At 40.7% G+C, this 22391-nt stretch overlaps 5 protein-coding genes across 5 annotated transcripts in view; 3 read left to right on the forward strand and 2 right to left on the reverse strand.

Moving 5' to 3' along the window:
• Window positions 1-187, forward strand: part of LOC131888839 (WD repeat-containing protein 74-like) — a gene marked incomplete in the record, with an annotated part of 3297 nt that extends 3110 nt beyond the window's left edge. Inside the window, 1 exon segment of the mRNA XM_059237780.1 lies at window positions 1-187. Coding sequence (XP_059093763.1) covers window positions 1-115 — 115 coding nt within the window.
• LOC131888840 (NADH-ubiquinone oxidoreductase subunit 8-like) lies at window positions 126-1912 on the reverse strand. Its single transcript, XM_059237781.1, has 2 exons — window positions 1745-1912; window positions 126-724 (listed from the first exon to the last, which is right to left on the reverse strand). The coding sequence occupies exons 1-2, from the start codon at window positions 1860-1862 to the stop codon at window positions 192-194; spliced, it is 651 nt and encodes a 216-aa protein (XP_059093764.1). The 5' UTR covers window positions 1863-1912; the 3' UTR covers window positions 126-191.
• A 10130-nt stretch (window positions 1913-12042) lies between these two features.
• Window positions 12043-14882, forward strand: LOC131889179 (PR domain zinc finger protein 4-like). Its single transcript, XM_059238209.1, has one exon. It carries the CDS (start codon window positions 12112-12114, stop codon window positions 14200-14202), a length of 2091 nt encoding a protein of 696 aa, XP_059094192.1. The 5' UTR covers window positions 12043-12111; the 3' UTR covers window positions 14203-14882.
• Window positions 14883-14899: 17 nt separating this feature from the next.
• LOC131889181 (gastrula zinc finger protein XlCGF62.1-like) lies at window positions 14900-16524 on the forward strand. Its single transcript, XM_059238211.1, has one exon. The coding sequence runs from the start codon at window positions 14967-14969 to the stop codon at window positions 15606-15608; it is 642 nt and encodes a 213-aa protein (XP_059094194.1). The 5' UTR covers window positions 14900-14966; the 3' UTR covers window positions 15609-16524.
• Window positions 16525-20159: 3635 nt separating this feature from the next.
• On the reverse strand, window positions 20160-21950 carry LOC131889569 (nuclear speckle splicing regulatory protein 1-like). The gene has a single exon (XM_059238699.1). The coding sequence runs from the start codon at window positions 21378-21380 to the stop codon at window positions 20235-20237; it is 1146 nt and encodes a 381-aa protein (XP_059094682.1). The 5' UTR covers window positions 21381-21950; the 3' UTR covers window positions 20160-20234.
• Between the last annotated feature and the right edge of the window lie 441 nt (window positions 21951-22391).

Below are 22391 nucleotides of genomic sequence, written 5' to 3' on the forward strand. Positions count from 1 at the left end.
CATGTGGGCCAAGTTGGCGGTGGTGGGCGGAAGTAAGAAGCGGAAAACTGCCAAGCCGGAAGTCGTCGAACCCACGAAGAAACCGATGGTGAAAAAGAAACGCAAGAAAACATGAACATCGCCGGTTAATTAACAAAGCTACTTTCTTGAAATGAATCGCAGAATGAATAAAGTTACAACCCGAACACTTATTATCGGTACAAATAGTCGGCCTCAATATTGGCCGCAATCTCAGCCTCCCATTTGTCGCCGTTGTTCAAGAGCTTCTCCTTGTTATACAGTAACTCCTCGTGGGTCTCGGTGGAGAATTCGAAATTGGGCCCCTCCACAATGGCGTCCACAGGGCAGGCCTCTTGGCAAAACCCGCAATATATACATTTGGTCATGTCGATATCATACCGCGTGGTCCTGCGGGCTCCATCGGATCGCTCTTCGGCCTCGATGGTGATGGCCTGAGCCGGACAAACGGCCTCGCAAAGCTTACAAGCAATGCATCGCTCTTCCCCTGATGCGTAACGCCTCAGGGCGTGCTCTCCGCGGAAGCGGGGCGAGAGCGGTCCCTTCTCAAAAGGGTAGTTGATGGTGGCGGGCTCCTTGAACATGGCACCCAAGGTGACCATGAACCCGCGGGTCAGCTCGGTCACGAACAAGGTATTGGCCATCTTCTCGGTGAGCTCGCCATAGGTGGGCACGTCCTTGAATGGGTTGGTTTGCACATATTCACCTGAAAAGGGAGGTCTATTTCAAGTCGTGCAAGATGAATTTGTTGGTGGATATTTATTCGGGTACATGAGAATTGATTTACGTGCACTAACAATTGGTCTTGCCCACGGACTTCTAGAGATTTGGACTGCTAACGGAAGCAAAACAAATCTTATCTCCCAAACCGTTCACTTTATTCCAAATAAGCAACTCATGCGACGGCAAGATCTTGTTGAATAGATGAACTTGGCCAAATTTGAGCCCAACACTATTCTTAGGGAACTCGGGCAGATATATCCAAAGTTATATAACATCGAATTTTCGGCCTCCTCTTGGTCAGCAACATAAGCCTTTGACAACATAACTTTGAAACCAATCACTTTTCGAGTAAATAATTTAAGAATGACTGCGTTTAATTGAATAGATCTACGTTTTTTTGCTTTATCACTTCAGTTCGAATAGTGTCTCAGAATTGCATTGACCAAGAGCAGGCCAATTTGGCTGGAAACTTGTTCACAGTCCATATTTCTAGAAGCTCGTGTGCCCATTGCTTCAAGAGATGAGGTTGGTCTTGATCTTTTCCTCACTCAAGGTTGCTCGTACTTTAGTGTCATCTTTGGGATACCTAGTCATTTCGGTTTGGCAAGTTACTTTGCTTCTTATGTTCCACTTATGAAAAAAGAAGAACTACAAACATGGCCACGTTTTGCTCTAAAAGACACGTGTGACCTCCCAAAACTATTTTTGACTCAAATTCATCGTACCTTACATTTGACCCCAGGGACATGATTCACATATCTATAATCCTCCAACCGTCCAATCTCGGGCCATTCATGGGTCTTCCGATCTGATTTATGCTACCTAGTGATCAAGCCGTTTGGCAGCGTTTATTCACAAAACTCTCAATAAGCATCTAGATTGAGATCGGTTACGTATAGTATAATTAGATGGGTTACATTTTCAGAACGTAAAAGCAAAAGACCAGTTTCATTTGACAGTTACGAAAATTTTTCTACTCAACTCATCTATCCGTCAATATTACCTCCAGATTGATGGCGAACCAATTGAAGCTGCCCGTTGGCCACCAAAGGGGCGGGTTTGAGGGCGTGTGAGGCCAGAGGGCGGGCCACGGAGAAAAGTTTCATGTAAGTGGTCGCCATATTCCTTGCTCAGTTATTCAACACAATGTTTATTGACGACATTCAGTGACGCCAAATATAGGAGCAATCTTTCGGATTTTTGGACAAATGTTTACAAGTACTCTGGGTCTCTCCCTTGCGAATTATATGAAAAGGTGCAGTAGAATTGAGTCATAGTGAATAAATTGAAATAGAAGCGTCGTATGCAAGAGTTTTTCCATCACAAAGTACATTTCCAATTACTATTTTCCATTTGACTACAATGGTGATCAATTTGGCAACACTGCTTTCTTTCAGCTACATTGTCAGGGTGATGCAAAGGAATAAAACTTTATTCAAAACGTTTGACATAAACCATAAACCACTGAAAATTATGGACGTATCTCGATGACCAAGACTAGTCATCAGGGCTGCACCATTAGTCTTGTCATGTCTCAGGTTCGTCCTGTCTATAGCTTTCTTGAAGCTCAAGCAAACGCAATTTCCAACATATGCCTGGCAGCCCTGATATCTTGACTGACAAAAAAATCGGACCAAGTTTCTACAGAGAGCCTAAAGGCAATTGGGGCTGAATTGGCTTTTTGTTATGACTAGTCTTGGTCGCGATACGTCCATAATTTTCAATGGTCTAAGCATAAACCATATGTAAATCTTTAGGGTTCTTCTTTACTTCAGTAATCTAGCCCCCTTTTATTCAATCCGTTCTTTTTTTTACATTTTGAATATTGCCAATGCAAAAGCGTACTAATGATCAATAAGATTTGCAATTGGACAAATCCTTTTAGTCTCATCAATTTAATTCCATCCCCCATCCAGAGTCTTGATATTGTTAATATCTTTAGAATTTGATTCAATGTTTGAAAATTACGTTGTCACTGAGGATCGCCACTGTTTATATTTCATATCAATGTAACATTGGACATTTGTTTTTCTTTTCGCTTAAAATATATCAGGCTTGATTTCTAAAGAAATCGGACGAACGGTCAAGAAATCATCTAATGATTGAAGTGTCGAAACAAAATATGTAAAAACTTGTGTGACTTCACGTTTGGTATATTTCTAATTATGTATATGTCTTATACCCTCTTAATTGTGGTCTAAAATTCAAATTTTCGGGTGCGCAATTATTTATCAAATAGCACCATAGTGTGTTGCCATTGGCCTAGTTTTCTAGAAAGCAACTGTGAGTGGGCCCGGGAAAAATAAGAAACCAAGTTTGGAGTAATACGTTCCGAAATCAACCAAAATCCAAAAGCAAATTTTTTTGAAAAAAACAAAACAATTTCATGGATATTGAGTGACACTTGATGCGACAGTTTGACGTTTGTAATATGTCTGAAGGAAAAATATACCTGAATTTCATGCTGCATTATTGATAAATCTATCCATAAAAACGAAACTTCGGTTCATAACTTGTGAGTAAATCCAAGCCGAATGGGCCGTACAGTATCCAACAATTCACTTCAGTTTAGAACTTTGACTTTATCAGGTATAATTCATGAAAAGGTGTTGTCAGGCTCCTCACCAATATTCAATTTTTTGTTACTGTACTTCCACTTTTGAGTCGTGTGTGATCAACAGGACTGTCCAAGTAATGTAAATAAAATTGGCAAAAAAATATAAAAAGAAATCTCAAAAAAGAGTAAAAACTGCAAAGAAATTATCAAAAAGTGCAGTCATTTCCAGTTCAATTTACTCTTTTCAAAACAGCCAATAGAAAACAATGAATAAACAGAATGCCATGAACTATAAAAACTCAAACTCTACTCTTGGGTTGCTGCGAGTAACATGGCACTGAATGGAATGAAATTCCGCTCAATAACCTTTGGGTCGACGCCATTAGACACTCCACTATTAGATGATGAAGGTAAGGAGATTGAGCAGGTCTCATCCATGAAGGATTTAAGTGTGGTCCTCCAAGATAATGGAAAGTTCGATGAGCATATCCAGTTGAAAGTTGGTAAAGCTTTTCAAACATGTGGTTGGATATATCGCACGTTTAAGTCCAGAGATAGTATCACGATGCTAACGCTGTGCAAGTCGATTGTTCAGCCGCATCTTGAATATGCCTTGCCCATTTGGGCTCCAATGAGTTCAGCAGGTTTGCAAAAGGTCGAACAAGTCCAAAGATGCCTCACTAGGAGCATCACAGGAATGAGAGAGCTCTCGTATTGGGAGAGGTTAGAAAGGTTGGGATTGTACAGTACTCAGAGAAGGTACGAAAGGTATCTGATATTGTACGTGTTCAAAAGCATTCATGAGCTTTGTCCCGACCCAGGATTTAGGGTCAATTGTAGTGACCGTAGAGGCTTAAGGTACGTTTTAACACCACCTTCAAGCCCTCAAGAATCCAGGCTAGTTACAACAATGAAGTCCAACTCTCTTCTGTCTAGGGCCCCTTCATTGTTCAATTTGTTGCCTTCAAATATTCGTAGGGCGTATCCAGGCGTTGATCCAGTAGCAGGATTTAAGCCAGACTTGGACAAGTTTTTGACTAAAGTTCCTGATCAACCTTATATTCAAGGGTTAGCCAGATCAGCCAACTCTAATTTGTAGGTCGATCAAATAACATATACAACTAAAAGCTAAGGAAGATGAATAAAGTTCTCGTCTTGATCTACTGGGATTCCGATCCCAGTAACAGTAAGCAAGTTCGCAGAAAAAAATGCATGATTATCACTTTTGTTTTATATTTTCCAGAAAGAGAGTAAAATCAATGAAAAAAATCAACTTTGAAGACAAAATGGGGAAAATGCAGAAGGGTTGCAGTAAGTGAAAATCATGTATTTGCATTTTTTGGGCAGCCGTGGTAACTCAGCATTTCCCCTCGAGATAGAAGACCTTCTCAAAATCGGTGAAAGCAGTCCAAAAAAATTGAGGTAAATGTATTTTTGCAGAACAACTTATTGCTGATGTAGTGTATCACCAAAAATATAACACCGACCCTTCTGAGAGACTTTTCGAATTCCATAAGAGTATAATTACAAACACTTTTGATATCCAAACGATAAACCGAGACCTGCATATTGTATACTTGCAACATACCACCACCATCTTCAACATTTTCAACATCATATTTTTCCACTAAATTGTGCAAAAAAAGCAAACAAGATTATTTTAAAGTTAGTCACCAAAAACTTATGAAATGTGCTTTTCCTAGTACTGGTTTGTTGGAAATGATGATTGCAAAAGTGTTGGTGCGTAATCCATCATACAGTATACAACTTCCTGATTTACACGTCATAATTGATCGGAATTTTACCCATCGAGAATTTGAAACGTCTCCCAAAAGAGTTCGTTGATGGCCTATCCATTGTGGCACATGACTTGGGCAGTAAATTGTTTACTTAATAATCTCTGCATAAAGCTTATTACATTCATTAGCAATACCATGGTCTCTTTCATGGTTATTATGATTTAGAATCAATACAGAGACACCAAGGCATACATCTCATTCAAATATTTGTAATTGCTTACTCGCAAGTCCAATCTCTGCATTTCAAGTATCAAGTCATTAGATCAACGGAACTGATTCTCCTCCTCTCGTACTGTCTGAGTGGGCAAAGCTCCGCTCAACCAAACAAAAAGCTGTCGATTTAACGAGATGATGGTACGAGAAATACAGAAATTTGCCAAGTAAGCAAGGAAAATATTTTGAATGGAATGTATGCCTTGGTGTCTCTGTATTGATTCTAAATCATAATAACCATGATAGAGACCATGGTATTGCTAATAAATGTTAGAATCTTGTCTCGGCCCAAACTTGTCCGAGCAGCCGAAACCCGGCCAAGCAGCCCATTTCGCTTTTTTTTATTCCCGGCGGTAAGAAACGAATGGATTTCACTGAACCTCAAAATCCTTCCCTTTTTGGGCCAAAAACCCTGCTCTTAAAGGTTTAAAATAAGTGAATCTTGTAATCCAAGGTCGACTAGAGACAATTTCAGGTTGCAGGAATCCTACCACCGTTACAGCTCTCAAGGCGTGCCCTGTGGTTCAAGTTAGGGCTATAGTGGTAGAAATAACCCTCCCACCAAGCCTGCTGAGACTAGCGCCTAGTTGAGACTATGTTTTAAGAATATTTTAGAACAATGTGCGAGGCAGATCCACTTCTCTTGAGTTGTTTGGTTTCAACCAAAATAGTCATACAAGCCATCAACCCAGTGGCTCCCTGAATTTGATATCTTTTAACTAAATGTGTCCAAAAATAAGCCCAATTACAGACAGAAGGAGTGTGTGCTTGAACCGAAAAAATATCTCTAGCGTCATTTATTCATCAATAGCTTTACATATTTCACCTGATGGAGCGCTTGCTAAGCCATTTCAAAAAACAGACCCTATTTTGTACTCTTCAAACATATTTTCGGAGTTTTCAGAAAAAAGCTTGACAATAGTCGAAATTGCCATTTCAAAAGAATATTCTAGTGTAATTTTGCATTGTTTATACAAGTCTCGGGAATCGCTTGGCTGACACCCTAAGGTCTGGGAAACCCAGTTAAAAGCTGGTGGTTCACGTCAAAGCCGGGGGTCAACTTTCCTGATTAATTATGACTTACCATGACCTAAGCGAGGTTTTTTTAAACGCTCGTACCTCTGAATTAAGGCTAGGACGTTACCCAGCATGAGCATCCATTCAATACTTTGACGAGTTTATTTTCATACATGTTAACGCCCAAGTCCCTAACTCCGAGGTAAGAGCTTTAAAAAGCAGGCCTTTGGTTACTACAATGGCCCACAAACCAAGGGTTCATACATCCAAAAGGCCAAGGCCGACAAAAGTCCTCGCCATTTTGCCTCTTTCTTTCACTTAGGTTACATTTCTAAAGCTTTCAAACAATTTTGATAAAAACATCGAAAACTCATCAAAGCAACTCAAACATGATCCCTCCGCAAAATCTTGGAAATTACTTTATTATACTTTCATTTCCATTCTCCAAAGCAGACATCTAACTCAATTTTTGGGCTCTTACCTCGAATATTCTTGGTCAATTGTTGACAGATAGAAATAGCACAACACTGAACGTTTCTAGGTAACACCAAGAAACAACCAAATATACCTTTTCTTCATGTTGAGGTTTTCATTAAATGCTTTTACTTTGACAATCAAATTATGATTTAGGTCGCTGCTTCATGTTAATCGTCAATTGCCCTCATTTTAAGGCGTTTTAGTGCTCACCAGAGCCATGAACAAGTGCCCAAATAGTTTTTAACGTCACTCGCCAAAGGCTACAATATTCAGAAGAAGAAAAAAATCTATTCGATACATGCCTTTTTACACCCTCACATCATACATATCTTCATTCAAGAATCACCAAAACTTCAAACCTATTTTGAACATTGGCTCAAAGGGCAATTACAAAAATGTTTTGCTAGAGTCATGGCACTTCCCCACCTAAGGATTAGACCAAAAACACCGTGCAATTCTTCGATATTGAACCACTCCTTGCCAAAATCAAGCTATTGACTTCTTTGATATCCAACTGGAAATACATAAATTTTAGTGGGAATTGGGGATCAACAATGACAGTAGCATTAATTCCATTTTTTCAAACCCTCCTTTATAGATACCGTCTAGACTACAGAACATTTTTGTTCCGAGTTCTTCCCTTTTGGCAAGGGAAAGGAGGCGACAAAATGAGAACGGCGGCAGTTGGCGCAAAAAAGGAAGAGTTCGACTCTTTTTGTTTCGAGGCTTTTTTCTGAATCGGCAGAGCTTTAAGAATGTTCAAAATAGCTTCTGATTTAGCTAAGAAAACCAATGGTATGACTAGATCAAACAAAGAAGTCGAAATATATTGTAGCCCAGCTCAAACCCACCATAGGTAGGTTTGGGTTTGCGGTTAACACCAACTACGGTTTTGTTCCTTTGAAAATGAATAAAGGTGGGCTTTTTAAAACTTAAATGGAAGTGAACAAATGAACCCGAATGGTTTCACTCGAGGATTTTCAAATCGTTTATGCGTTTAAAATCTCGAAAGAAAGTCAGAAAAGGAGGAGACGAGACAAACTATCATTAAATCTGGGCACAGAAAGCCTGCATATAAGCGGGTATTTTCTTTAAATTCACCTAAGACAAATTCAAACATGGAAATCGTATCGACACATAAAAGTATATTACCTCATTTTGAACAAAGATATTTTCAATTTGCATTCTTTCACAAATTGATCGATATGAATTAGAATCGATGACGCTTCACGTACCAGATCCACAAAATTTTGACCGCATTTTTCCGACATTCTAATCAGTAGAAGAAATGTAAAGAAAACCTGGGCCTTCTCAGTAAGCCCTTACTAGGAGGGTTTTTTTCATGCACCGGAATGTTTCTAGCAATATATTTTTAGAATTCAGTGCATGCTTATCGCCAAATCTCGATGCAACCATTGTCACCGAGTCTTGAATGTTTTACGTTTTTCTCGTTCCCAGAATGCATTTTTATGATCATGCCTCCCAAAGAACTGAACAGAAGAAAAAGAAAGAAACAGTCAATACAGGGTCATTAAAAAACTCCAGAAGCAAATGATACACATATCATACACAAATGACGCACAAAAAAATCATATTTTATTTCAATACTTTACTTAAAAAGGTGATCATAACATTGGTGATTGTTGTGGTGTCAAGGATTACCTTAAATCCGTTTTGCTGAAAATTGATACAAATTGACCCGTGTGCAAAACAACACAACTTGATTAAGTTTTGCATAATCCTTTGAATGGACAATAAGTGGAAGACGTCCATTGTATATTTAATTTGTCTTCAGATTTGCAATCATCTCTGTGCACAAAGCCCGTAGCATAATGAGTTAGATGGTGTTACTTTCATTTACTGAAGTCTCAACTCACAATCTTAAAATAAACTAGCCAGCTCTGGAATGCTTCAAATGTTTACAACAGGCCTAAGGAGAAGCTGCACTTTCACTTAATTGTTTTTTCCATGGTATTGTGAATTTCATCCGTTTGGGTCTCAAAATGAGCTAGAATTGGCCGTACAGGGGGTGTTAAGGCAACTCTCAGAGAATGGCCTCATATTCGTATTTGAGGGTTGGGTTTAAAAAATGTAACAAGTGTTTTTAAATTGCAGGTGACTATGTCAAAAAATAATAAAAATAAAGTTTGCTCTATGTTGTACTTATCAAGAGTTATTCCTGAAGAACCGGCCGGTATAAGTGACATAGTCCTCGTACCTCCACAACCAATCAATAAATATCCAGTCAACAGCCACCACCCGGCAATCATACATGGACTAGCCGGTAGTAGCCGCCTCCAGGCAGAAGAACCTTCCCCTAGACAACTGAGGGCGCCAATGCGGAACTTGGGCCCAGAAGAGACATGATGCTTGTGGAATGGCCATGGTTGCGGGCGGGCATGGTTTAGTGGGATGGCTGTGGTCGCAGCGAGAGTGTGATCCCATGGGTGCAGTGGAAGGTCCGTGGATGCAGCGGTGACGGGGCCAGGTTGACCCTGGGGTGTCCAAGGCGTTGGGGGAGACATCAATGCCTGGATAGTTGGGGAGGACCGGTGGACGTGGTGACCCGGAGAGAGGATGGATCATTGACTCATTGAAGCGGGAAAGGAAAATGACTTCATCTTCAAATTTTGAGAGATCACTCCTATTTTTGAGGCTTCATTTCTCTTTGCTGAGGGATTAAACTGAAGGTTCAGTTCTTTTATCCATTAAAGGAATGGTTCATGTAGGTAGGTATTTTTATGAACTGTCTAAGTTTCACTTATTAACATGCATAAAAACTAATTTTGGAAGAAAAAGGCCGTTTTGCGGCTGATTTTTTTGTTTTTAGAATTTCGTATTTTTGCAATAAACTTTTTGAAACCTTAGGAACTGTTTTTGTCCAATATTGAGATTTATATCTTGGATTTTTAGTACCTTTATTGTTTTGAAAAGTGCCCCAATGACCTCCCAAAATTTGTGCTGCTTTTCATCGTGCAGCTGTTACTTCAATGTGTCAATAGTCAAACCAACAACTTCTAGTCAATCCTCTTAGTCCAAATCAATCAACTCTAGTCATCTATACATCATTTATTTATTATGTTCATGTTCACCTAGTCAATTGTCCTAATTCTCTAGTCATTCCCACCAACCCTGATGTGATATTCCCCAATATGGGAACCCACAGAAATCATGCCCTGTTGTTTCATTTCCGTTTGGACAATTTTTGTGTTAGGTGGATGTTTTTTAAGAGGTGAACACACATAAATTGCAATTGATCACATTTTAGGAGATGGAATTGACACCTTTTTAGGGGCCATCTATTATCAGGTACTGAAATTGTGTAATCCTCAGCAATAAAAATTGAAATGCAATATGGAAATGTTGTCAAAGATCTGTCATGCAGCTTCAATTGGCTCAGCAATGACAAAAGAGAATATCAATGAGATGCAATGAATCAGTGAATGAAATAAATGCAACTGCAGTTGAAATGAGGCTCTTCTAATGTAACCTACACTAGCCTCTTAATACCCTGTTTGAATTGAGAATTGCTGAAATAGCAATTTAAAATTTGAAAAAAAGAACACGATTCTGTTTTCTCTCCCTGTTATGACAAGAACGCCACCAAACCTACGTATAGCTATCTTTGGTGACCATTCCAAAGATCCTCTTGAGGATCTCGATTGCAGAAATCGGCCTGATGTGAAGGAACTGAGCCAAAATAACAAGGCACTGAAGATGACAACTACGACCAACTCCGAGTACAGCGAGGATGTCTACTGTCGTAGGAAACTTTAGAGTTAGTACAAGAGTTGGATAGATGGAATGGATGGATGGATGGCTAGATGAAGAAAGGAGGGTAGGTAGGTTGTAAAAAGAGTTTTTGCTCACATAAACGGATATTGGTTGGGCCAGAGAGTCACAAATGACTACTCTTGACTTTACCATGCTTCACTTCGGTTTGCATCCAAAGTTATTTTTCAAAGATGTGGTTTTGTTTTCGTGACCAAAGAACAACGCCAAGGGAAACATCGGCAGCTTAATTTACTGTTTATCGGTCTGAAATTACCACTCCTGACCATGTGGTAATGCCTTTGGTTCTCGCTGTCTGAATAAAGACATTAAGGAGTTTGGCAAATTATTGTACAACCAGGAACACGCATCTGCTTACGTATTGACGATTATGATTATGGACGTAATGATACTATTTACGGGCCATTTGGAAGAATATCGACGCGGTTGAATGTATCTAAAACTGAAGGAAACAATGCACCTCCCAGGTCATTCCAAAAATAATTGCAGCCCTCTTTCTCCAAGAACCTGGTAATCAACTCGAGCAAAGACAGGAAAGCCAATGTGAGGAGACCAGGCGTCTGAGAAATATTATGTTCTGAGCCAATCTTCTTTCGTCTTCATCATGCTCATCGTCTTCCTGTGTCTCCCCACCACTACAACTACAACTACCACTACCACCACCACCACCACCACTACAGTCATATCAGTAACATTCGCCACCGAAATGAAAAGCCTACAAAGAAGAAGATCTTTTTGCAGTCTTGATTACTTCGCGAAGCTGCTACTCGTTTTTACGACCCCGTTCTCATTTCCTGAGGCTCCGTCCCTCCAACCCAATCCGAGTTTCTCATTGGCCCCTCATTCATCCATCGCCGCCTCTTGATTGGTTCAAACGCAATTTCCACCCTCCTCCCGTCAGGGCAAACCCCGCCAAAGGGGGATCTCGGCTATTGGGAGGCTGGATGGAGCGACGAGGGAGCGTTGCTCCTTTGGGCACTCACGCAACCTCAGGTTTAAGAGATGAGCGGATAAGAAGGAAAGTGAAGTTGAAATGGATGGAGGGATGTACGTATTTTAGGGTGTCTTGAGATGAATAGTTGGAGATGAGAGTGCCAAACCATATGTTGCTTTTGGGTTGGGGACGATTCTTGCCCGTCCATTGAAGGTTTGGACCATTTTTTGCCAAGTTATGGCCCCTGTTGTAAAGTGTCGCCCTACCTGGGCCAAGGGTTGGTGAGTGAAAGACACTATGGTCACTGGGAGAGCTTGTAAAGTTTTTTTTTGCACAAGAGGACAATGCAAATGAGGGAGAGTGCCATTTTTCTCCAAACCCCTTTCTTCCACTTCCCTGGCTGGCTGACTGGCTGACTGACGAGCTAAAGCTAGTTCTTCTCGTTTGCAAGGAGTGCTTCAACGAGAAAAGCATCGAGCCCGGCGGATGTGACGTTGCTGCCTGGAGATCAATATTTTGCAGTTGGGCAGTAGTGCTTGAGGTCTCCACCCAGGCAGAGCTGGGAGGGAAAAAAATTCAAGATGGATGCCTACAAGCCATCTTGCACATACACAACCCCAAATTCTTTACAAGCTCTGCATGAATGGGAACTGTCTCTGAGATTGGAGGTCTTGAATAATGCTATACGACCCATCTTGGAGAAGTTCAACAGGGATGTGCGAAATACGCTGGGGCATCTGGTGAATGTGCACAACGAAACTTGCGGGTGTCATTTCAATGGGATTTCAGAAGTGAACCGGGTGTGGAACCAGAAGAAAGTGCCGTTTCTTGAATTGCAAAAGTCCTCTGGCCTATCCTTTGAGGATTACATGAGTAGAGCACTGAGGCTTCTGATGAGGACCCGAATTCAAGATGTGGAACCGCTCTCAGAGCCCGACTTCTGGGTCATCATGTCCCAATGCTATGCTCCTACGGAGACCACCGTAGTCTCACCTGACAAACCTACCATCGATGATGAGGAGCTCAACGACATTCAAAACTTCATCCTCAACGATATTGTCGATGAGACTCAGCCCAACCAGAGGTTTGCACATGATGGCTCCCAATCCATGAATGGGGGAAATCTAGGCCCAAACTATCTGCCCGGCGATATGTCTGAGGAGTTGGTCAAAATGAAGCGGAAAGAAAAACATATGGCTCCCATTGATTGCACCGGGGTATCAGTTGCCTTTGGTTACACTTGGTTCTGTAAAAACTGTAACCGAACTCACCAAACCAAGAACGACTGTTACTACTACAAGTTCATTCACCATCCAAAGCACGTGATCTTGAACTCCTCCACTCATAAGCAAGGCCTCCCACCAGAACTCATGATACGCGAGGGATCCATTTGGACTTCGGCCCCTCTTCGGGCCTACACCCGGTTGGGTCCTCTCCGTGGTTTGGAGTACCCTGAAAGCAAGATTGACTTCGACGAGGACAAAACTAATATGTGGCTCCTGCATTGTGACAATGGAACTAGAAAATGTGTTATTACCCGCCAGGAGCAATCCTCTAACTGGCTTCGATACGTAAATCCGGCCGACTCCATCACGGAAGCCAACGTGTTATTGATCTCAATGAAGAACAGTCTCTACTTAGTTACCAACTCGGATCTTCCACCCAACACGCAATTAAAATATTTTTCCAAAGAGGATCCCACCACCGAGTTTTGGACGAGTTGGACCCAATCTTGGGCCAATCAAAAGGTATGCTCTCGTTGCTCGATCCATGGTCAGTTCAGCTCGGTCATGGATTATCGGACACACATCTCCTTGTGGCATGACCTGTCTTTTCAGGGGAATCCTCAGAATCGAATCTACTATTGTCCTGATTGCAATCTCAAATCGATTGGGGCCAAGGAGATCGTTAACCATTGTCGAGACGTTCACAATTCGTTGCCATTTCAATGTCGGTATTGCAACAAGCGCTTCGAGACGTACAACAGCTTGATCAAGCACAAAACTCGCATTCATTCTTTGGAGAAACCCATGAAAAAGGCCTGTGAGAAGTGCGGCAAGGTCTATCTGGACCCGAAGGCTCTAAAGCAGCACGTGAAACAAGTCCATGAACGGTCAGAGCAACTTCATTGCAACCAATGCGAAATGATCCTGAGTTCGAAGTACGCGTTAAATCGACACGTCAAAGAAGTACACCATCGTCAGCAAGAGCACATTTGCCCCAAATGTCATAAACATTTTACCCAACAATCCAATCTCAAGCAACACATGCTCATTCATTGGGGAGTGAAACCGTTCCACTGCCGTCACGAACTCTGCAAATCGGCCTTCACCACCAAGCAATGTCTTCAAGTCCACTATCGGAAGGTGCACCACTACACTGATGAAAACATGCCAGAGATCAAGCGCCAGAAAACGTTCTTGCCCAATGACTGCCTGGGATTTAGATCCAAGAGAACGGCCAGTTCCATGGAAGAACCTATATTGAGTGGACATGAGACGTCAACTGACTCGCTGTCATCTATTGCAAGTTTACCCACTCAATCGGTCTCTGCCAAGTGTGACCACATGAATGGGGTTGGTGTTGCTCCAAGTGCAGTGGGAATGTATTCCTCTACGCCTAGTTCAAGTTATTACCATGGCTATGGTACTGTCAAGAACCACATGCTCTAAATTCCTAGACTAGTTGCTCCACATTTCTTTCAAGTTGTTGCTGTACAATCCTAGCCTCAGATTACCTTATCTTCCTTGAACGCTTGCCCCCCACCAACAATGGATCATCTACCAGACTCTTCTCCATACTAGCAACGGAACCAGAGTCGTTAATCAAGTCCTCGGTCTCACAAAACTCGTTTTGTCCGATTGATATGAAATGCTTTTCAAACAGTAACATAATCTAAATGCTGAAATCCTAAAACTTCACAGTACCACGATTTCCCGTTACCTTGATCGAAAACTTGAAACCAGTTCTCGGTTGATGATGACAAATGAAATACCTAAGCACGTAATAAGCAAAGTGCCAAAAGATCCTCCGCAATCTCCTCAATAGTTGGCATTGAAAAGAATCAAAATTCATTCCCCAAAACCACGCACCGATCTACGTAAAAACTTAGTCCAGCAGAAATTGTATACAATAAGCTACGCCTTGTAATTCCTTGAATGTACAGTAGACTGGCACACGAATTGTAGAACCGAATAGTTTCCAATTCCATTCGTATTCTTCATGGCTAGTTATACTAGTATGATTAACGTATTTAACTTCAAAAGCTTTACCTGATTCTGTTCATTCATTTTGAACGACATTTTCTCCACTCGCCGATATTATTGTTTTCTTTTCTTCCACCATCTACCCTCAAAAAANGTATTGCAACAAGCGCTTCGAGACGTACAACAGCTTGATCAAGCACAAAACTCGCATTCATTCTTTGGAGAAACCCATGAAAAAGGCCTGTGAGAAGTGCGGCAAGGTCTATCTGGACCCGAAGGCTCTAAAGCAGCACGTGAAACAAGTCCATGAACGGTCAGAGCAACTTCATTGCAACCAATGCGAAATGATCCTGAGTTCGAAGTACGCGTTAAATCGACACGTCAAAGAAGTACACCATCGTCAGCAAGAGCACATTTGCCCCAAATGTCATAAACATTTTACCCAACAATCCAATCTCAAGCAACACATGCTCATTCATTGGGGAGTGAAACCGTTCCACTGCCGTCACGAACTCTGCAAATCGGCCTTCACCACCAAGCAATGTCTTCAAGTCCACTATCGGAAGGTGCACCACTACACTGATGAAAACATGCCAGAGATCAAGCGCCAGAAAACGTTCTTGCCCAATGACTGCCTGGGATTTAGATCCAAGAGAACGGCCAGTTCCATGGAAGAACCTATATTGAGTGGACATGAGACGTCAACTGACTCGCTGTCATCTATTGCAAGTTTACCCACTCAATCGGTCTCTTCCAAGTGTGACCACATGAATGGGGTTGGTGTTGCTCCAAGTGCAGTGGGAATGTATTCCTCTACGCCTAGTTCAAGTTATTACCATGGCTATGGTACTGTCAAGAACCACATGCTCTAAATTCCTAGACTAGTTGCTCCACATTTCTTTCAAGTTGTTGCTGTACAATCCTAGCCTCAGATTACCTTATCTTCCTTGAACGCTTGCCCCCCACCAACAATGGATCATCTACCAGACTCTTCTCCATACTAGCAACGGAACCAGAGTCGTTGATCAAGTCCTCGGCCTCACAAAACTCGTTTTGTCCGATTGATATGAAATGCTTTTCAAACAGTAACATAATCTAAATGCTGAAATCCTAAAACTTCACAGTACCACGATTTCCCGTTACCTTGATCGAAAACTTGAAACCAGTTCTCGGTTGATGATGACAAATGAAATACCTAAGCACGTAATAAGCAAAGTGCCAAAAGATCCTCCGCAATCTCCTCAATAGTTGGCATTGAAAAGAATCAAAATTCATTCCCCAAAACCACGCACCGATCTACGTAAAAACTTAGTCCAGCAGAAATTGTATACAATAAGCTACGCCTTGTAATTCCTTGAATGTACAGTAGACTGGCACACGAATTGTAGAACCGAATAGTTTCCAATTCCATTCGTATTCTTCATGGCTAGTTATACTAGTATGATTAACGTATTTAACTTCAAAAGCTTTACCTGATTCTGTTCATTCATTTTGAACGACATTTTCTCCACTCGCCGATATTATTGTTTTCTTTTCTTCCACCATCTACCCTCAAAAAATATTCTTGCGCCAATGTCATTCAAGCTTTTCCGAATAATCTTGAAACCAGGAATCCCAATGTTTTTTCTTCCTTTAGCCTCATATGATTAACTCTTTATCTAAGAAGTCTTGTCAACTATTGTCAATTTGATGTATCCACTTTGTCTTAGTCAGGTTGCTATAATTATTTACAACTGTTGCTCAAATGTTCAAATTACGAAAGAGAAATAAATCTTTCTTCCTATTTTATACAGCCTTCACATTGACAAACTCTCTCATTTGCTCTCGAAATTTGAGGCTTGTCATTTGTAACACGATATTGTAATTCCAGTTAACATAAACGAACCCTTCAGAATTTGAATATCAAGGGCTAAATCTGATTTCAGCTTTGGCAAGGTTGCATGCACAAATACAGACAACATGAATGAAACACCAAAAGGTAGATTTTAGTGCGGATTGTAACCTCACGAGGGGTAAAAAAGAAGACATTTTCTTTGGCACATGGTCTCCAACTTTGTTGCTTAACAGGTTCATTTTTAGTTTCATTTCTTCTCCGAGCTTAGTCATGAACACATATCGCCATCAAATAACATTTTGTATCAATAAAAGAGCTGTGATGTTAGGAAAATTAGCATTAATTAGTAAGCCATAGCATCATGTCCTTTATCGTTCTATCAAAAACAGCCCTATTTCCTGGTCAAATTAGTCAACAGCATATGAAGAGACACTGACATTACGACCAAGCTTCTGAAATGGAGCAATGAAGATGATGAAAAGGAGAGGACCTAATATGGAGCCCTGTGGGGCACCCGAATTGACATCAAATATGTCATTAAGCGATCATTCAACCTTAACCATTGGATTCCAATCATGAATGAAACTTCGAATCCAATCGAGAACCTTTCCCTGAACTCCTAACTTGTTGAGCCTGTTAACTAAGAGCCTATGATCTACATTGTCGAAGGCCTTGGCAAAGTCAAGGTAGGCTAAATTAACTCTATAATATCCTTCTCTTTATGCTTTATCAATCGGGTGACCGTGCTAATATCCGTGAGCCATATGCGTGGATGGAGGAGGGAGACAACAACAATTTAAATTCAAATGTTCCGAAATTCAAGTAATTCGAGATAATGTTGCTGAAAAAAGTTCCTGCTGCCCATTCTTGCAAAAGAAACTTTGAATATACCTAGACCAGACAATAAAGTGTAGCCTAGCATAATTATTTCTTTTCAATATGGTTTTAAAAGAAGTTAAAATTGTTGTATACCTGGGAGGCCTGACTCTAATGCCATCCAGCTTTCTTCACTTAATAAATAGTTTTAAACGATAGGACAGGGTCAGACGTAATAAAGAGCGGCCTCAGCATTTGTTTTATTGCCTTTTCCAATTCTGACAATGACAAATTATCTTGAAACATAATTGTAATAACTGACAAATAATAATGAGTCCTGATGCTTCATTTGCATTTTTGGCTCGATAATCACAAGCTTAATTGGAAATTCAACCGAAAAACAGAGGAGAAAATTAAACAAGTGTCGAACTCAAGTTCTTAAGCTTAGAAGGTCGGTTTAAATGTAATACTTCTCCCATGCCAAATTGACAATACTGGGTCAAGCCATACTTTTTTCATCCACGGACAAGAAAGAAGCTTCCAATTGTGAGAGAAAAATAGACGCAAGTGGGTTTTACTATGTTCAATTATCTAAATGCAGGTCTGATCGACAAATTCAGATTGGTTTCATTCATTTTCTACTTATGCTCTAGCCGAGGCATGGTTTCAAATATCGTTCAAACATCTTGAAAGTAGCATTTGGTTTGATCATTATTTAGACACTATAGGCCATGTTAAGTGAATAAAATTTAAGAAAAATGTAGTGTAGCTACCCTGATCTTAAGCATTTTGAGGAACACAAACATTGTAGCCAATCTGCACCGAGCATTAACTGAATTTGTCATTTGATTTACTTTCCCGGTTTCTTGAAGCAAACAGTATTCTGTTATTGAAACAATAGTTTAGTACAGTGACAGAACTGCACAAAAGTTACATTTTTTTAAAGTTTTGTAGCACAAGTTACTCGATAGTTGAAAATTCAATGGGATTCAAGAGCGAGTGCGTGTGCAAGTTGGCCACAATGTTTGTCTTCTTTTTCCCTCCTCAAAATGCTGAAACTCAGAGTCGCTGCACTATTTTTTTTTAAATCTTCTTTGCGTCATATGAACTATGAAATTATACCAATATGGATTGATGTTGGAATTATCAATCAACGGATTTGCTTAATCACAAATGCCAACAACTTTGGACTCGTCATGATAATGAATATCTGGATCTCTCTCGGTCCTCTAGTGCTATCAATGAGCTTAGTTAAGTATATATTTATTTAGGCCCAGTTTTTTGATGTCAAGTAAAGGAAAAATAAGATGTAACGTTTTCAGTGAACGGCAATAATCTCATTCGATCTCGCTTTTTACTTGACGAACAAACATCTGGTTCCATAAGTATACTCACAAAACATTCCAAATTTATGAGCATGAGAAAGATCAACAAGCAAGTATAACTAGCACTATGAAAATAAGGTTAAATTATGGCTTCCACTTGTTGGATGTTGATTTGATCTCAATATTCCTTTTTCGGTTAATGTAAAAATGTTTCAGTAAATTTATCATTTCAATCTTTACGTGACACAAGTCTATGGGGCAAAAACTTGCAATAAAATTAGTTTTCTTTTATTCCAATTACGTAACATATGTCAGTTGAATGATTACTAATTTCAAACGCAGAGGGACAATCTCAACAGAAACTCTGGGATTTTTGCACTAAGTGTGCTCCCTTAGTTTCGAAGGATCGTCCCGTCCCGTCTCTCTGTTTCACTAAGTAGTGAACAAATCTTTTTTATCCTTTGGCTACTATTCAAGGGCTAAATCTTAAAAAAGGATCAAAAAATTTCTGTGAAAGCATTGCGTCCTTCCAACAAACTTAATTGCACAGAGTTCTTGTGTGACAACTAAGGGTTGGCCTAAGATTGGCTCGAGAATGTAATGCAGTTTTTCCGTTCTTCGGATTTTATCTTCACGAGGTTGAGTTTTACAGCAGCAATAAATCAATAGGGCAAAAACTTCCCTAAGCTGTGCAGACTTGCAGTCTGTGCGCATTCACCAACTCAAAGTCCATGTGCATTACGATTTTTAAATGGTAAATGCCGCCCTCTCGCAGCCCTATTTTCATCAATCCTAAATGATTATTGGGAACACTGTTCAAAATTTCAAACCAATCCCGATTGGACAAGGCAAATAAAACCATATTTTGTTTTGCTGTCGGCGGATATTCAACGTTAGAGTTATTTTAGCTGCGAATTGAAGAAAGGCGCGTAAAATTGGCGACGTGGAGCCAAATCTAGGTTGCGAGATCAATATCATGTCATTGCGTGGTTTCGGTCGCTCAGAACATATTTTTGTCGCAGAAACCCTTTTTAAAATATAAACTTTGACTAGAAAACTGTGGTTTAGATGAGGTCCCAGCGGAGATGAGTTGAAAATGTCAACGGATACATTACTCAGTCACCCAAGAAGAGAAAACTAAGTAAAAAAGTAACACAAAAGGGTGTGTTTGCACAAAAGGATCGGGCAGCGGCTTGATTTTATCGCTTTTTAATCAATACGGTTGGATTGGCAAACCCCGCACTTTTTGACATTGCAGACCTCTTCGTATTCGACCCGAACGAAGAATTGGTCACATTCATATTTTTGTTATAACTTTGGATGGCATCATGCTTTACGCTTGGACACATCACGCTCCTCATTTCATATTTGGACCGTTCGATATTCGATAGGTACGATACATACTTGCCTCTGAGTCTTATAACATGTTTAATAACCGAACACGATCATTGAACGGCTTCGAAGATATTTAATCAGAAGGAATCACTATGGTGCATTGTAACAAAAATAAATTGATGAACTAATCAGGACAACTTCCACGGAAACCCGGATCTGTTGGCTTTTCGCTCGTAATACCGTTCTACGGCCGCATCGAAAACAGGACCTACTGTTATTTTCTTCCAAATGTCGAGCTTGGACTTCTTTTTGTCTTTCTTCTGTGCTTTATTTTCTTTATTCTCCTTTCCTTTCTGAACTTTTCCCTTGGGGGAATCTCCACTTTTATCTTTTGAGTCATCTTTATCGTCGTCTTCTTCTTCGCTAGAACTTTCGCCCCGTTCAATCTTCCGTTTTCGTTTTTCCCGCTTTTCTCTGTCTTCCTTCATCCTCTTTTTCCTGTCTTCCTCCTTCTCTTCTTGGTTTTTATCCTCATCCTTTGGCCGTTTTTCTTTTTCTTCATTCTCCGAGGAGGACGAGGATTCTTCAGATCCCTCATCCTCACTAGATTCTACTTTTTCCTTATTCCTTTTCCTGTAGCTTCTTTCTTTCCGTTCCATCTTTTCCTGGGCTTCTTCTGTGCTTGGCTCCTTTTCCTTATTCTCTTTCTTCGTTTTTTCCTCGTGTTGCCCCTTCTCTTCTCCCATGGTCTGTCGATAGAGATGCCGGTAGAATCCACTCATATCTTTTTGCCTCCTCACATCCAAGAGGTTTTCTATTTGTTCCTTCCTCTGTTCCTCTTCTTCTAGTTTTTGCATTTCCTCCATTTTCTTCCGATAAGCGGCCGTGACGAAAACCTCTTTCTCCGCAAATTGGTCACCCTCTGCTTCCCGCTCTTTCTGGACTTTTCGCTCGATTCGCCTTTCATTTTCACGGTTTCGGACCTCTGCTTGTTTGAGTAGATTGCCAATGTATTTGGGTTTCTTGTCCACATCTTTTTGGCTCACAACTTCGGCCTTTTTCTTCTCCTTCATGTCATCGTAGACCTCGTCGTATTGGTAGACCGTCTCGTCTTGTTCCAGTGCTTTTTCAATTTCGATCTTGGTTTGTTTCTTCAGCTTGGCTTCGATGGAAGCCTTGAACCAATCCTTAGATTTTGACCCACTCGTCGCTCCTGATTTGGACGGAGCTTCGCCAGGCTTCTCCTCGTCGGAATCGTCATCGAATATATTCTTCTTCTGGAAGAAATTGCCACCTTTGGCCTTGGGCTTGATCAAGCCGAATTGCTTGGACATTATTATTAGGAGAAATAGGACCTAATTGTCAATCCTGGGTCCCTCAGGTAAGTATGTTGGGTCCCAGAAAAAATGTAAACATCAGCTGCTGTCAATTAGGTTGTGAGAGTCCGAAATCGAGTTCCGTGGTTTTAGCGATCCTGCATCTGTGATTCATTTCGTCAAATTTTAAGCAAAAGCCAGAAAAATTCATGCTTCATGTCTCATCGGTACGAACTTCTGAATCATCCATACCTTAACTTCGAAGAAAATTGTTCCTTCCCAAATTCCAAGTGAGAAAGTAGATCTCGCTTGTCAAAGAATCTCATGCATGACAAAGTAAGTTCATATTGAAATGATGGCACATTCGTCCATTCGTTGAGTTGAATAGAGCTTCCAAACACCAAATCAGGTGATGTCAAGTACATTCCAATTCAAAAGGAATCATTAAGGTGTGGCGCCATTTGTCGAGTGGATTGGCGTAGGAATTCGTTTCTGTAACGGTCTAATGAAGTTCTCTCGGGCGCCAAAGGGATCGCAGAAATCGTACCGATCCGCCAGAAAGTAGTTCTGGAACGTGGTTGGTTTCGAAAATTCCTCTGAGTCATGGATCGTTGGAGAACCGCTGGAACGAACAGGGTAGCTAAACCGTTCGAGCCTCTAATCTGTGCCTTAATGCCGGTTAGCTAACATATACCCAGAGTATTGGACAAGCAATGGATAAATCCTGTTCTTGAAACGCAAATTGCTCCAATATTGAACCTTTTTTTTTTGCTTTCGTTTGAAGTGCAAGCCCCGGTTACTTGAGCTTGTGTGAAATTTCGAACCGGAGGGGTTACGGAAGAATGAAACAGTCCTTCGTCACTTTGGCCGTTTCAAGCATGCTCCTCACAGGCCAGTAACTTAGTGTCTCTGAAATGTCGTGATTTCGCACCATTGCCACATTGCCAATACTTCGGCCAATTGAGTAAACCAATAATGCACGTGACAACAATGAAATAATCACGAATTTCTACACTGAATCCAATAATT

The sequence above is a fragment of the Tigriopus californicus genome, chromosome 10 (assembly GCF_007210705.1).
Source record: "Tigriopus californicus strain San Diego chromosome 10, Tcal_SD_v2.1, whole genome shotgun sequence".
Taxonomy (NCBI): domain Eukaryota; kingdom Metazoa; phylum Arthropoda; class Copepoda; order Harpacticoida; family Harpacticidae; genus Tigriopus; species Tigriopus californicus.

Coding starts and splice junctions, on each gene's coding strand:
- LOC131889179 (XM_059238209.1), top strand. CDS start 12,112: ATGGATGCCTACAAGCCATCTTGCACATACACAACCCCAAATTCTTTA.
- LOC131889569 (XM_059238699.1), bottom strand. CDS start 21,380: ATGTCCAAGCAATTCGGCTTGATCAAGCCCAAGGCCAAAGGTGGCAAT.
- LOC131888840 (XM_059237781.1), bottom strand. CDS start 1,862: ATGGCGACCACTTACATGAAACTTTTCTCCGTGGCCCGCCCTCTGGCC. Junction 725..1,744: donor GGTTCGCCATCAATCTGGAG/GTAATATTGACG, acceptor CTCCCTTTTCAG/GTGAATATGTGCAAACCAAC.
- LOC131889181 (XM_059238211.1), top strand. CDS start 14,967: ATGAAAAAGGCCTGTGAGAAGTGCGGCAAGGTCTATCTGGACCCGAAG.